General features: G+C 35.5%; 1 protein-coding gene across 3 annotated transcripts in view; it reads right to left on the reverse strand.

Annotated features, from left to right (window-relative positions):
- LOC127941830 (tyrosine-protein phosphatase non-receptor type 13) overlaps positions 1–13,204 on the reverse strand; it is a 66,279-nt gene that overhangs the window by 52,931 nt on the left and 144 nt on the right. For all 3 annotated transcript variants that reach the window (XM_052537273.1, XM_052537274.1, XM_052537272.1), the window contains exons 1-2: positions 13,021–13,204; positions 862–981 (exon numbers count right to left, since the gene is read on the reverse strand). The exon at positions 13,021–13,204 is cut by the window's right edge. In XM_052537273.1, the coding sequence (XP_052393233.1) occupies positions 862–976 (115 nt within the window). In that variant the 5' untranslated portion in view covers positions 977–981; positions 13,021–13,204. The remainder of the gene's footprint in view (positions 1–861; positions 982–13,020) is intronic.

The raw sequence follows: 13,204 nt of genomic DNA on the forward strand, positions 1-13,204 counted from the left end.
AACCAGGTGAACGAGGAAAGATTCAGACAGAAAAAGAGCGGAAAGTATTAGAGAGTCAAAAGAGGAACCGAAAAGCAGAGACAGTGAGATGTCCTTTGTTCAGATCATTCCAATCATGGACAGAATAGAATATAAATCTCCAAAAATTACACAAATTATAAAAAACAAAAATCTAAATGGCATCGACATTTGTGAGCGATTTATTGCAGAATAAGACAAATAATGTATTTATGTATTTGATTGATTGATTGATTGATTTTGATTTCATCATGACTTAGAGATAGTTAATTCATTAATTTACATACATTAAACATACTTAATATATATAGATCAAACATAAATATAATATAAATCTGTGTATTTATGCAAGTTATATTTATGACCAAAAATCTTTTCATTCTTTTTGTCTGCCATTTTGTTGCATTTGCTTTTTAACAGATTTTTTTGCAGTGCATTGTGGGATTGCCTTTGCAATGCTGCAAAATGTGGCCGAATGAAGACATCTACCTTTTGTAACAACCTTCACATCAGGAGCATGCCTATGATGCCTTAAAATGTTGCCTGTGTAGGAAGAACAGAGCCTCAAACTCTTTCAGGTTTGAATGGCTGGTATTTACACTGCATTTATGTAACCTTATGGCTTACACTGTAACCAAAGGAAGCCAGATTCTGCGTATTTGGAGCAGATTGCTGAATTCTTTGGACATGTTTAATCAATAAATGTTCTTCTGCACTCCAAAGACATCAGACTGCTATCCAAGGTCTCTGATTGCCTCGGCCGTCCCAAGGCCTCAGCGTGGCTGGGCACCCTTGAGAGATGTGGGAGTAATCAGTGCGTTACGAGCCAGCATGCTGGTTTACCTCTGCGGAGGAGTTCATGCAGGCTCTCTACGCTCTGGTTCAGGACGGCCCAGACCTCCTCCTCCTGCAGCGGCCCTCCTCTCACCTGCAGCGCCTCAGCTAGAGACACATGCATGCTGCCTGTGGGGTCACAAACACAGCAATCATTATCACTGTGCATACTACATTTACAAGTGCTTTTACAAGGGCAAAGGTTTTTAAACATATACACTGAAAAAAAAAAAGATTAATGAAGCATCATTAATCATTAAGCATCATCACTCCTACTGGAGTATGCATGCAGGTATGTATTTATATATTTTGATGTTAATTTTAATTTCATACTGACTTAAAGGGATACTTCAACCAAAGATTTTACTTGTGTCAATTTATTTACACTCAGGTCATTCCAAACCCATGTATCTATGCTTTTTACACAACATATCATATGAAGCATATAAAGCCGTATCTCTTCACAAGACTGGAATTAAACGGCTCGATTTATTTGGATTCATTTCACAATGCCTTTATGAACTTTTTGGATCTTCTAAGTTTTAGTTACCTGGACTTTGAAGGGATGGAAAGCTCTGAGGTTTCAGCAAAAATATATGTTTTTTGTGTTTCAAAGATGAACGAGGTCTAATGGGTTTGGAACTTGGTCTGTTTAAAGAAACAGCAGCACATTTAACTTCTGTAATATGCCATATTTGTTCAGAAACAAATATGATTCATGTAGGGTAAGACTTGATTTTATCCATTAAGAATGTAATGGAATGTTTGAACAGACATAGGATATGAATACAAGAATACTGGTATATGAATATGTATTATTTGGTGCCATTAGAACCGCAGAAATGATATACTTCACATTTAAGAACAGAAATGGTATCATTCATCCTCTCCCCTGAAGCATGTCACAATGTAATGCGTTTGACCTCAGGAGGCTAAATCATATGTTTGTCACAGTGAGAGCTCTACAGAATGCCACACAACTTACGACAACGACAAACACTCCTAAAATTTGTCCAGCTGATCCAAATGGTCCAACATTCGCAATAACATCATAACAAAACAAGTGAACCGGTTCATGTCCCGTCAGGTCTCATTGTCAGGGTGGGGTCAGTTACACTCCTTGCAGTGAAATTGTTCTTTATTATGTCCATACCTCGACACTGCTGCCACAGCTGTAGTTACAAAGAACCGTAAACCCCTGGAAATCCCAGCATGCTGTGAGGCAAGAGAGACAGGGGAAGCTCAGGGTTTAAGGGATTAGTTTTGAGCGAGCATTACGTGGGGCTACCTAAATACTCATGTGTCACATTTCAATTGAACTGTAGAGTCAGACTTTTCAGTTAGCCCGTGGCACATTAGAGGGGACTGTCATCAGGGCACATATATTTCATTTATTTTATTATTTATTACAAATAATTATATAATTTGTGTTTTTATTTTCTTATAAAATGTTATTTTTTTATAAATACTTTACATATTTTATTTATAATTATATATATATATATATGAAATAAACAATCATATAATCATACAATTACAAATTATTATATAAATTGGTTTTATTTTAATATAAATTTCAAAATTTATATAAATATTTTAGATATTTTATGTATATAATTATAAATATAGAATAATGTAATTCGAAATTATATATCTAAATATATTTTTCACTAAAATAATACATTTCATAAGCTTTCAATAAAATTAAAACAATTATAAATATATAATTACAAATGTCAATAATTTAATTATAAATAAAAAAAATTAAAGGACACATACAATTATATATATTAGTGCTGGGCAATAAATCGAATCGCATGACTGTCTGCGAATAATCACAATTAATCAAACTGTTATGCACAAATTTAATAATGCATTTAAAAGTAGTGTCTTGGTGCACTTTTTTCATTACAAAGTGCTGCTATATGAACAAAAGTGCAATAACATTTGGTTTGCAAACACTTTAAACAAATAAGGTGCTTTTCATTCAACAGTATTCCTTTTACATAGTAGCTGTTAAAATATTTCTTGTAAATCTTAACTTATAACATTAATGTAATTCAATTAAATATAAAACAAGCTATTGGTCACTGCCAGGACATTAACATTTTTATAGAAAACATTTTATAGTTTGTTATAGAAAAACAAGTTCTGCTCAGAATCCAGAGCCTCGTTCATAACATCATAACAGGCATCTTCCAAGTAGAAACCTGCACGATCGCAGCAGAGTGCAGCGTGGGACAACTCTTGATATGGGGATAGAGACTCGTGTTGTGCGGGATGCGGGAATATAATTAGGGTGTGTTCACACTAGGCAATCTTAACCTTGCCGGAATGCGTTTGCCCCCAAATCCTGGTTCATTTCACTAGTGTATACACACACACACACACACACACACACACACACACACACACATGCAATTATATATATATAGTCTACATTATGATAGTTATGTAAAATGTGCACTTAAGAAACCTCACCTTGTTTTTTTTTTTTGGGGGGGGGGGGGGGGGCTGTTTTAGCATAGAAGCAGAGATTATTTTTAAAATAACTAAATCTCATCTTCAGAGACCAAAACCCATCAAGAATGCACTAAAAAAAGATGCGACAATCAGCTTCCATCTATGGTACTTAAGACCCCAGCAGTGAGAGCGGGGCATTCCACATAAGAAGCAGAAAGCGCCACAGATAAGCGCATATTTATGCAGGAATGCTAACTGGGGATGAAAGACTCTCTGAAAGAGGGATATGAGGGAAGTGGAAAAAATAAAGTGAGTTCCAGACCCCTCCCGTACGCTTCATTAGTCCTTACTGTGGGGGGCTGTCATATGCAGATCGTTTCCCCCGCCTTTTGTTATTCCAATGCAGCCTGCGAGTGGAATGTTTGCCCTGTCACTCAGGGTGCTGCGGAGCACTGGGTCATTCCCACCGGTACATTCAGCCACAGGGGAACAGGACAGGACAAGTGTGAGAACATGGGCTATATTCAGTCCAGTAGAGCAAAGCCAAGGTCATGGGTTCGATTCCCATGGAATGCGTGAAATGATAAAATGCAACAAAAGGATAAAAGCTTGGATAAAAAGTTTCACCCAAATGCATAAAATTTGGAACAGGAAACTTCCTAAGCTGTACGGAGTACTTTGCACATTATGCAGATTTTCAGTTTGCATTGAATACTCCTATGACGAGAAATACCTGAATTTTATTTCCCTTCAAAGAAATATTCCTGGTTTATTACAGGTTAAGCTCAACTGACAACACTTGTGAAACTGAGAAGATGCGCAAATAATCGCTGAAAATGAACGTGGATTTGCGCATCTTCTCAGTTAACAACGGCTCTGTGTAGTAACAGCTGCTCTATGTGAAATCACTCACCTGAGGGAATTTACCGCTGATTAAAAAACCGGCTTTACTGACGAGATGCGCAAAACGATCGGCCGATCGTGATCGGAGCAGCCCTAATAAATAACAGTTCATTTCTAGCACAATGCCTTTACGTATAAATGAACTTTTATTTTGAAACATTCTATGCACAGTTGGCAATATAATCGCCAGTGGCTAGTAAAATTTTTAGTTTACTCGCCAGACTGATATACTATTTTACACACACATATGATTCCAATCAGTTTCTCTTTGTAAAAAGGAACAGCTTCTTAAATCTTAGCTTCTCAATCAGTCAGTCAAGCATTATATTATGGTATTAAGCAATATTTAAGGATAGAACTTAAGTGATTAGGACTAAAACTTGATAACCATATATGAATGCATATTTGTCATTTTAACTGAACTTAAGACTGGTGGTGATGCTTAAGATATTTTGGTCATTGAGGTTTTCTGTAAAAAAAAAAAAAAGATTATAGTAATATTAATCATATTAATTAATTATTTAAAGATAATACTGCTATTAATTCTACTACCATACAAACAATATACAATGCACTACGGATTGATGAGCTGCTGGGTTCATGAATATTAATCACGTTGTCTGGGTTCGGTCGAATTGATTTGCTGAAATCAAAACAGGGATGGTAATAGATGTGCGCCAGCCAATGAAATTTCCATTTGCGCATTAGCTCCGCCCACTACCGGAGAAACCGGCATATTGCTTGTTCCATATAGCTGAATAATTCTAAATGAACTCCATTATTTTGACAGGAAAATATAACAAAGAATATAGTTTACATGTAGTGTGTCGATTCAGCATGGTAGTGATGGCGAGTCGTGATCCTTCACACAGAGTATACAGAGTGTCAAATACAGGTGCACTGTGCTTCCATTGAGATTAACTGAAAAGTACAGATCGCTTGATGGGAGAACTCTGAAGCGATCGTCAGTGTTCAGAGAGTGAAAATGTGCTAATCTTATAATAGCCTTGAACACACACATTGGCGAGTAAAATCTAGAATTTGATCAATTCTAGTAAGACCCTAGTAAAATCAGGTCTTTTGACAACACTAGTTGTGAGTGAGTTGGTCATTTTATTAGTTTTGCCAATATGTCTATATAGTCTTTATAAATGTTTAAGTTTTAGTTATTTTAGTACATCATGTTAAACTAAATTAAAATTAGATATGTAGCCTTAACGACTAGCTGAAATATATTCTACATATTTTTATTTTATTAACATTCTAATTTATTTTAGGTAAAAAAAAAAAAAAAAAAAAATTATATATATATATATATATATATATATATATATATAATATTATATAGAATGCATTATATTCCTTTAATGTGTGAAAATTTTACCCAGAGGCCACATTAGCTGCAGTTTAACTCATGTAACATGATGACCAGTTGAATTCTCCTGAAGTGAAAATTCTGTTATCATTTATTCACCTCCACTTGTTCCAAACCTGTATTCATTCTTCTGTTCAACACCATTACCTTCTGTGGTACCATTAACCTTTACTACTATGGAAGTCAGCAGTGACCATCAACTGTTCGGATACCAACATTTTTCAACAGAAGAAAGAAACTCACACAGGTTTGGAACAATTTTCTACGAATTTCCTTATGAGATTCGCAGACCGCATGCGAATGGCTACGAACCGGGTCCGGTGTGAAAAAAATCGTGTCCGTTGTTCATACGGATGCGTTCAAAAAATTTAACTCTTGCAAAAGGCTACGGACGGTTCCTATCCGACAATTCCAGCGGAAGTTGGCGTTGCTATGATACTGATAAACAAACCTGAATTCATAACTTTTAATAAAATAAATAATGATTTTATAACGATAAGTTGTCATTTTTTTATTTTCATGATTTTCTAACATTATAAGGGCAGTTAATACAATTAAAATGAATAAATAAATATCGTGCCCCCCACCCTCCGACACACTCTGTCTCTCTCGCTCGAGTGCAGGGTTGTTGCAGCCCTATATACCACTATATCACATTTAGCTGACCTGACATGCACATTCAGATACAGACAATATCAATCGTCTTATCTCTCCGCCATTTTTGTTCTCCTCGCTTCCGAAGCTTTTCAGCGGTGTAGTACGACGTCCACTGGGGGAGCATTGCATATTACGGAGCGGATTTCAACTGCTAGTGTGAAGGCGGCGTTAACAACAACAATCCTGGGAGCTCTCACACCTGATTTTTTTTTTTACTTTATTTTCCCATTCATTATGCATGATGACATTTATTTCTAAATATGTAAAAAAAAAAATGAAAAAAAAAAAACTCTTCATCCTGCAGGGGAATTTGGGTTATGCGGTATGTAATCACCTAAAGAAGAAATCTTGTACGTCTGGGAAAAAAACTGTTTCTAGAGAAAAATGAAAAGCCTGATTTTACAGTGTTCGACAAACTACCAGAAACACACAAACACGACTTACTTCTGTTAAACTAAGCTTTGAAAATTCTAATTTATTTTAAATGTTTGTCTGATGTCCGTTGATAACTTTAGTCAAGATTCTTACACCAAAAAAAAAAGTTACAATTTAAAATGTAGAAATGTTTTAGTGGTTCTTAATAATAAACATCATCATCATATTTTGCATATTAATTTACATTCCACCAGTGTTATTTTATTTATAATTAAGACACTAGTTTCTATTACACTTTGAACTAGATTTTTTTTTTCATTTCAATTTTAGTTAATATTTTCGAAATTTTGTTGTTTTTGTCATTTTTATAGTATGTAGTAGTAAGATTTCAATAAATACAATTTGTTAATTTTTTATTGTTGTTATTTTTAATTTACGTTTTAGTTTCAGTTATTTTATTACATTGAACAAAATTAAATGAAAATGAGAAGTTTTTCTTGGCAATTGTCTGAAATAAAATAACTATGTTTTGTATATTTTAAGTTAACATTTAAGTAACAGAAATGCTCATTTTTATGTTTTCACTTAACTACAATAACTTTGCATTCCACCATATTACTGAATATGTCTTGTGATTGCTGCGTAAATGTTGAAGATTGTATTCTCAGTTTCTCATTAATTTCCATAAATGGTCTGGGACTCTAGGTGGATCTTTAAAAATATGGAGATCCAGGATTTTGTCTGGACAGCAGCAATGAGGTGAGACATGACACTTAAAGCCCTTAAACCAGACAGTACTGAAAGAAGAGCTGCAATGGATAGTAGATTCAGGCCAAGTTATTCCCAGAGCGCAGAGCGAGCGGAGGAAACACAAACATCGAGAGTGGTCAGGGTTTTCCTAGTTACAGTAACAAGGATTTTAGAGGGATTAATCTTTGAAACGTGATATTTCTCACACTCCATGTGAGGGCAAAATCCCTTCACCCAAAAGAAACGGCCCTGATCTTGCACACCCACCTAAAGAACAGAGCACTCAGAAACAGGGAGTAAATGAGACAGAAGAAGGGCACTTGTTTTTAAATCATCTTCCAGATGATACAGGCCTTCTGTATTTCCCATAAATGCCTGAGAAAGGGGGCATCATTTCAGTATTTTCCATTTTGTTATAGAATTTGGCAGAACGCAGATTCAAGATTAAAACTCAAAAAGCCGTCAAATAAAAACAGAAGCATGGGCTAACAGTTTCCAACGGAACAGCAAAGCCCGATAGAGAGGATGTTTCATTTTTCTCATAACATTAATCTGTGGTTGTACTCGGTTAAATAATCTGCAATTCTAAAAACAGCCCAATGCCAGTAAGCTGAGCCCAAAACCTTTCTTGGAGATGCTTTTGACAGGAGAAAAACTCCCAGAATACTTTGCTGAATCCTGTCACACTCACATACTGTAACACTCTCTCTCTCTCAATCAAAAAAAAAACAACAACTTTAAAGCCAGGAAATGAAATACTAATTATGTGCGCATTTATATATGTGTGCATTTGTACACAAACACACACACACACACACACACACATATAAACCAAGGACAATGCAATTAAACTAGATGGAATGTCATGTTAATGATTTTGAATATTGAAGCGCCTATGCATGTTCGACTTTAAGGGAAATTTTGAAAGTTCAATACAATTAAAAGTTGATAATCACTTCTTTAAAAAGACAATAAACTTTTACAATTGTATTGCACCATAATCTCAGACAACATGCTCCACTGTCTGCAGAAACACATGTGACTGGAAGGACCAGATTACTGCACCATGATGAATCAGTGCATATTTTCTGCAGCGAAAACAAAACACACACTTTTACAAGGTACAGCTCCCTTTACCCTGGATGAGTCACTACTTGGCTGAAAGATTCACCCAGCCCCTGATCTTCGTCTCTCTTTTCCTATTCCACCACTTGTGAAAGTTCATCATGACTGTTTGATGCTCAGTGAGTGCATCATTTCTACCCTTGTCCCTGGCCCTTACTACTTCATGTCCTCCCATTTCTAGTAATAACAAGGTTTCTATGGGGACCAGAATTACGCCAAATGGCTCCTCCTTTTCTCTTATTCTTTCCTTCATAAGCGTTAACCAGTCTTTTACAACCAAACTGTTCATTTTATGCAAGCAGTAAAAAATGTAGTTAAAAATAAAGAACAGTATACTGCAATATAAATCACATTTTTTATCATCTGAAACACGCATCACCTTTTATTCCAAAGCTACTTATATAATGCAAGCGTGTGAAATGTACAAAGCACATGCATTTGCACGGTGTCAAAAGAGAGAGGGAAACAAGCCTAAGTTTATTAGTAGAGTGCATTTCCAACATAAATTTGCTACAGCTTGGTGTTTATAATGAATGTCACTGTAAATGATGTTTGTTTAATACTTAGATTTTCCCATTCCTGTTCTGTTCTGAATGATGTAAAATTTAAAGGATTTGTTGTAAAGTGAAAGAAACTAGAATACATGTTTATATAGTGTTTTTAAATGTTCGTCAACATTTTACTTGACATTATTTCTGAATGTAATACTGAAATGTGACATACACTGAAGCGACTTATCTGTGTTTTCTTAAGCGACTTACTGTCAGGTGTGACTTGTTTTCCATAAAATGTGGTAATAATTTCCATTTAAATGCACCAATATAAACATAAATGATGAAATTTACCATCCCTAGCAAAACCATTGCAAAAATATAGTAGGCTATATACGTAATACTCCCACCCTTCCCAATCTATTTCAATGCCAAAACTCTTTCTAAATACTGTACAGTGTTTGCTCATTCTGATTTAATGTCAGTTTTGCGATCCATTTTTTAATGGCACCATTTGCAATTGACACAGGGCGGCTCTGATCACAGATCAGTGGGTGGGTGGCTTCTACAGCCTTTCTTCTTCTCCCAATGGTGTGATCACAATCAAACCTCTGAAGTAGAGTTCTGGAGAAAACCAGAGAGCTCTGGAATAAAACTGCCCCATCGCGGCTCTTTCTCAGGGTCAGATGCACTGATGTCCGCTATGTGTTGAGCCTAGGCCAAAGGTACTATACACTGTGCCCGGGACAACAGCCCAGTTTGACTTGAATATATTTGCAGTAGAATGCATAATATACCAGCTTTCAATAAGTTTCCATCCTGGAAAAGCCTAAAATATGCGAGGCATTCAGGAGAAAAAATGCTACAAACCCAAAACAGGATGAATGTTTTTATTTTAAAGCTTACTTTGCAAGTCTTGTTTACCGCAACACAAGAAAAGAAAATTAACCCTAGCGACAACACAGGAACATCCTGGCAACCACCCACATCAACTTTGCATCATGTTAAAACAAGAGTAAAAGTTATGTGTGTCAAATCAAACACTAAAAAAAGTTTGGAGTTTGTAGGAATTATTATAATTATTTTTTATTTATAATATTTTTTTCTTTTTTTAAAGGAAGCCTCTTATGCTTACCAAGGCTACAATTATTTAATAAAAATAAGAGTAAAAACAGTAATATTGTGAAATAAAATTACAATTTAGAATAACTTTTCTATTTGAATAGATTTTAAAATATAATTTATTCTTGTGATGCAAAGCTGAATTTTTAGCATCATTACTCCAGTATTGAATGACACATGATTTTTCAGGAATCATTATAATATGCTGATTTGCTGCTCAAGAAACATTATTATTTCTTTGTGAATTTTTTCAGCATTATTTGATGATAAAACCTACAAAAGGACAGCATTTATTTTCAATTGAAACCTTTTGTAACATCCTTGTGAATAAAAATGGTCATTCCTTAAAAAGAGAAGAAAAAAAAAACTACGGACCCCAAACTTTTGAACAGTAGTATATTGTTCTAGAAAACATTTAAAGCTTTATTTCATAATAATCCTTTTATTCCAAGACATAATTAAAAATATGCATCAGCGCTGACTCAGAACAGAAAACTAAATCTGTCTGCAGAACATAAAGATAAAAATGCTTTTAAAAGCATTTTCTCAGAATAAGCATAAAGCAGAGTGCAATAGATTACAAATGCACTTTGCAAAGTGGTGTTCAGAAAAACACCTCACGTAAAAGACTGAATTTAGCTGAACTAAAAACCTGAGCTGTTTAAAAGCGCAATGAACTGCGGTTCAGCAGAGATGGAATTTCCTCAGTGGAGACAGGCCAGAACAAAATAACACGCTGAAGGAGCAGAATTAGCATCAAAGGTGTGAGGGTGGGGTCTGATCTATCCGGCCATCAACACTGAGACTTCCGCTCGACTCGTTTCGCAATCTAGCGGGATTGGTCTACTTAGAGCATTAGTGGAAAAACCAGTGGACACAAATCTGAGTTCCTGATTTAAATAACTCAAAACTATTGTTATTCTTTTTGTGCAACCAGGCGCCAACCAAGATTGTTGTGACACTTTCTCAAAGTCACCCACAGAAGCTTCCCGTCCAACCAAATGTTGGGAAACTGAACAAACTTTAACACAAACATAATACAATCCGACTGCGTCCTTTCTAGCCCACAAGTCTCCTGTCAAATGCACCATCCAAATGGCTGTTGCATTACATAATAAGCACCATAATCCATCCGAAAGGCTCATAGCACGCTGAAATACATAGCAGCTGGATTCAGACAGCCAAAGGTGACTTCATCCACTGGACGCAGGTAAACCTCTTTCACCGTCGCCCTACTTTCACATCAATCCAATTTCGGTCCAACATAGTGTTCAAAACTCAGGCTAAAACTGATGGACCGCACTGCCGAAGTTCAAATGTGTCTCAAAGTTGCACTACTAAGTCTGAACCATCTTCTGTCCTGCACAAATGAACTTTGAGATGTCTCTGTAGGCAAGATTACCAAGCAAGATTTGCACAAATCAGATGTAAGCAGAGGCCGAACTGCATGAACTGCAATGGAGTCTTGTAACAAAAGATCCTTTGAGCTCGGTGCAGAGGATAAAACAAACCTTCGGACCACCACACAAAAGAAAACAAGAACTCGTATTGGCCCCTATAACTATGGCTGGATGAACTGTCAGAAACAGTCCACTGTGTAAAGAAGCTTCTCTTTTACGGCTAATTCTGTGAACTGCAAACCACACAGTGCAATTTCATTAGAGCTGCTCATGTTCACACTGGAAAGAGACAGTTCCTCCAGCCATTAGATCAGGAGTGGCATCTGGAGACATAAACAGACTAAAAATGACAAGTTTCATCTCTCAAATGACAGCTGAAGTGGATCTGAGAATGAGAGGTTTCTCAAACTGATGATGTGCTCATTAGGATATAAAAAGCTGAGTATAACCTTCTAACCTTTCCAAAAAGTACTGTTGCAGTACCCTAGTTTGGTAATGGTCTGCAATGATACTTTGGATCTGAATTAAGCTTTCCCACACTTTTTAATTTACTTTAAGGTGATTTGTGATCACCAGATTTTATGAAAAATAAATAAATAATTAATTAATAAATATATTATTATTATAAATAAATATATATATATATACACACATATATATACATATAAATAAATATATTATATATATATATATATATATATATATATATATATATATATATAATTTTTTTTTTTTTTTTTTTTAAATTGGTATTTCTATGTCAGGTAATAATCCACTGAATAATCCAATGAAATACTAAAAGAGCAGCACAAAACTAGGCCTGGACATCACAATATTTAAATTTCCATATTCACATACCATGGTGTTTACATGTAGTCATCAAATTAGTATTTTATAATGTGTTTTATTGCACTTTATTGTTAGTTAGGATCTTGTGTGTTAAGAACACATTCTTTTTAACTTTTATACATTAAAGTTCCCCTTTAAACATCGCCATATTAGGCATCAAATATGACACTAGACCTGCAAACGTGATGATTTGGGGGTCAAGCTACAAAAAGAAGCCAAAAACCGCGACATGTCATCAATAATTCTACCAAATAAACACACAAAAGTCGTTCATTTCAACATTCCTTACTAAAACTATATGTTAAAGGCCCAAAGTGGACAGATGGCCTCCATCAGACTCAAGTAAGACACCTGCGGTTCCTTCCAACACGCTCCACCAACACTACAACAATTTGACACATTTTGTATTTTCACCGCTCGCATTTTATATTCATACCGCCTTCTTGGAATTTTCTGTAGACTGTGATGACAAAAGTCAAATAAAGTTCAAATAAAACTAGCATTGTTACTGGAATACAAACATACTGCTTTCCTAATCCAAAGCTTGGTGTATCATGGCCATCGCAAAGCTACTTGCGCGGTTTATAGACCAGTATAAACGCTGGTAAAGCAGTAGCATCAACCTCAAGACATCATTGAAGTAAAAACATAAACTCACCTCCTCAATAAGTAACCAATAACTTCAAACTTCGCTCCAACTACCAGCGAGTGCGCAAACACGAGTCCAGCATCACATCCACCAGCAAACCTGAAATGGAAAACCAGCCCGGGTCGAACTGGCAACAGGTTTTACTTCATAAGAACTATTTCGACCGTAATCTCCATTAAAGGAAAATGTAACC

The sequence above is a fragment of the Carassius gibelio genome, chromosome A21, assembly GCF_023724105.1.
Source record: "Carassius gibelio isolate Cgi1373 ecotype wild population from Czech Republic chromosome A21, carGib1.2-hapl.c, whole genome shotgun sequence".
NCBI classification, from domain to species: domain Eukaryota; kingdom Metazoa; phylum Chordata; class Actinopteri; order Cypriniformes; family Cyprinidae; genus Carassius; species Carassius gibelio.